The following is a 2,145-nucleotide window of genomic DNA, read 5'->3' as shown; positions in this document are numbered from 1 at the left end:
TGATAACCCTAAGTCTCAAGTGGCTCCTTGAGCTCTATACTGTTAAGAAAGCATTAGTGGATCAGCAACCAAACTCTGAAGAGTGCAGGTCAGTGGGCTTAGAGGTACATTTTCATGATGGAGGTGGCTTACATGAGCGATGTCTAAAAATACACTAAAATATGGTTTGTACTGCATGTGAGATGTACAGTTCACACAAAATATAAAAGAAGGTTGCCACATTCTCTCTGGCTGATGCCAGAAGATGACTGCATGCTTCCAATGTTACCTTAGAACTCTTGAGTAATGAAGCCTTCTCAATTTATTTGAATCCTATTAAAGCATATCCATAGGACCAACTCTAAATTATCAATTTCTAATTTCTTCTCCAAATATATGACATATTAACAGCCATTTTCTAGAGTTGTTAGCAAATAATGCCTTCAAGTAAACATCATAGACTTATTCCTATATATATTTGTAATATATATGTATATATATATATATTACAAAACTCTGAAACTTTTGAAAGAGTTCATGGGAAATTAGAGTATTACAGACTTCATTAATTTGAAGGTACACACTTCATTAATTTGAAGCTTCACTTATTTTGAAGAAACACACATGCAAGTCACTCATGTCATTTTTCATCCACCCCAAACTTATCTACATCTTTATCATATGAAGATTGCTTACAGACATATTGGGCATGACCATCCCTGTTGTTAACTGTTTTATTTACCACTTTCTTTATATTATTTTGCAGTCTGATATCTACAGCCACATTTCACATAATACTTAGATGCTTCCCAATATTCTATGTGTCCTTTGCTAGAGGAAAATATACGATCTATTCTAAATACAAGCATTCAGGATGAGTAGACTTGTAAGTACCAATACTATTAAAGCACTACTCAATTATTGTGATTTCTTTCTTCATTTTGTGTAGAGAATAGGATTTACAAAGATTTCATCTAAATCTGCTCTTCACACATAGCTAATCTCTAATACATGCTCCAATAGTCTTACAACTGGTGAGCTCTGAATAATGTTGACTTGTTCTTAACATATCCTGTTTCCCCATATTTAGATAGCTCCCAGGAATGAATGAATTGGCATTTTTGTTGGAAAGAAGGAGCATGTAGCATCCTCAAGGGAAAAACCATAAAGAACTGGATTTGATCACCTTGCCTGACAGAGATATTTTCCTCTGCAATGCCCTTAGTGTGGCTCAACACATCCTCCTCCTCCGCATTTGTGCTCACTGGATTCCCAGGTTTGGAGAAAGCCCATCACTTGATCTCTCTCCCATTGCTGGTGGCCTATGTCTCCATACTATTTAGCAATGGAACTCTTCTTTTCCTCATTAAGGATGACCACAACCTCCATGAGCCCATGTACTATTTCTTAGCTATGCTGGCAGCTACAGATCTTGGAGTAACATTGACCACAATGCCCACAGTGCTGGGTGTACTGTGGTTAAATCACAGGGAGATTGGCCATGGAGCCTGCTTCTCTCAGGCCTATTTTATCCACACACTGTCTATTGTGGAGTCAGGGATCTTGCTTGCCATGGCCTATGACCGTTTCATTGCCATTAGAAACCCATTAAGATATACCGCCATCCTTACAGATACTAGGGTAATAAAGATTGGCATAGGTGTATTAATAAGGGCTGGTTTATCAATCATGCCAATAATCATTCGCCTGCATTGGTTTCCCTATTGTCGATCCCATGTACTCTCTCATGCTTTCTGTTTACACCAAGATGTCATCAAACTAGCCTGTGCTGACATCACATTCAATCGTCTCTATCCAGTTGTGGTTGTATTTGCAATGGTTCTGCTAGATTTCCTGACCATCTTTTTCTCCTATGTTTTAATTCTGAAGACTGTCATGGGCATTGCTTCTACGGATGAGCGGACTAAGGCCCTCAACACATGTGTCTCCCATATCTGTTGCATCCTGGTCTTCTATGTCACCGTGGTTGGTCTGACATTTATTCACAGGTTTGGAAAGCATGTTCCTCACGTGGTCCACATCACGATGAGCTACATTTACTTCCTTTTTCCTCCTTTTATGAACCCTGTCATCTACAGCATTAAGACCAAACAGATTCAGAGTGGTTTGCTTCAATTATTCTCCCGACCTTGTTCTACAATGTGA

The 2,145-nt window shown here is 38.6% G+C and overlaps 1 protein-coding gene across 1 annotated transcript; it reads left to right on the top strand.

Annotated features, from left to right (window-relative positions):
* Positions 1–1,194: 1,194 nt before the first annotated feature.
* Positions 1,195–2,145, top strand: LOC121134031 (olfactory receptor 51B6-like). The gene has a single exon (XM_040731597.1). It carries the CDS (start codon positions 1,195–1,197, stop codon positions 2,143–2,145), a length of 951 nt encoding a protein of 316 aa, XP_040587531.1.

This window comes from Mesocricetus auratus, unplaced genomic scaffold, assembly GCF_017639785.1.
Source record: "Mesocricetus auratus isolate SY011 unplaced genomic scaffold, BCM_Maur_2.0 Super-Scaffold_4256, whole genome shotgun sequence".
NCBI classification, from domain to species: domain Eukaryota; kingdom Metazoa; phylum Chordata; class Mammalia; order Rodentia; family Cricetidae; genus Mesocricetus; species Mesocricetus auratus.
This window is presented reverse-complemented; position numbering and strand designations above follow the sequence as displayed.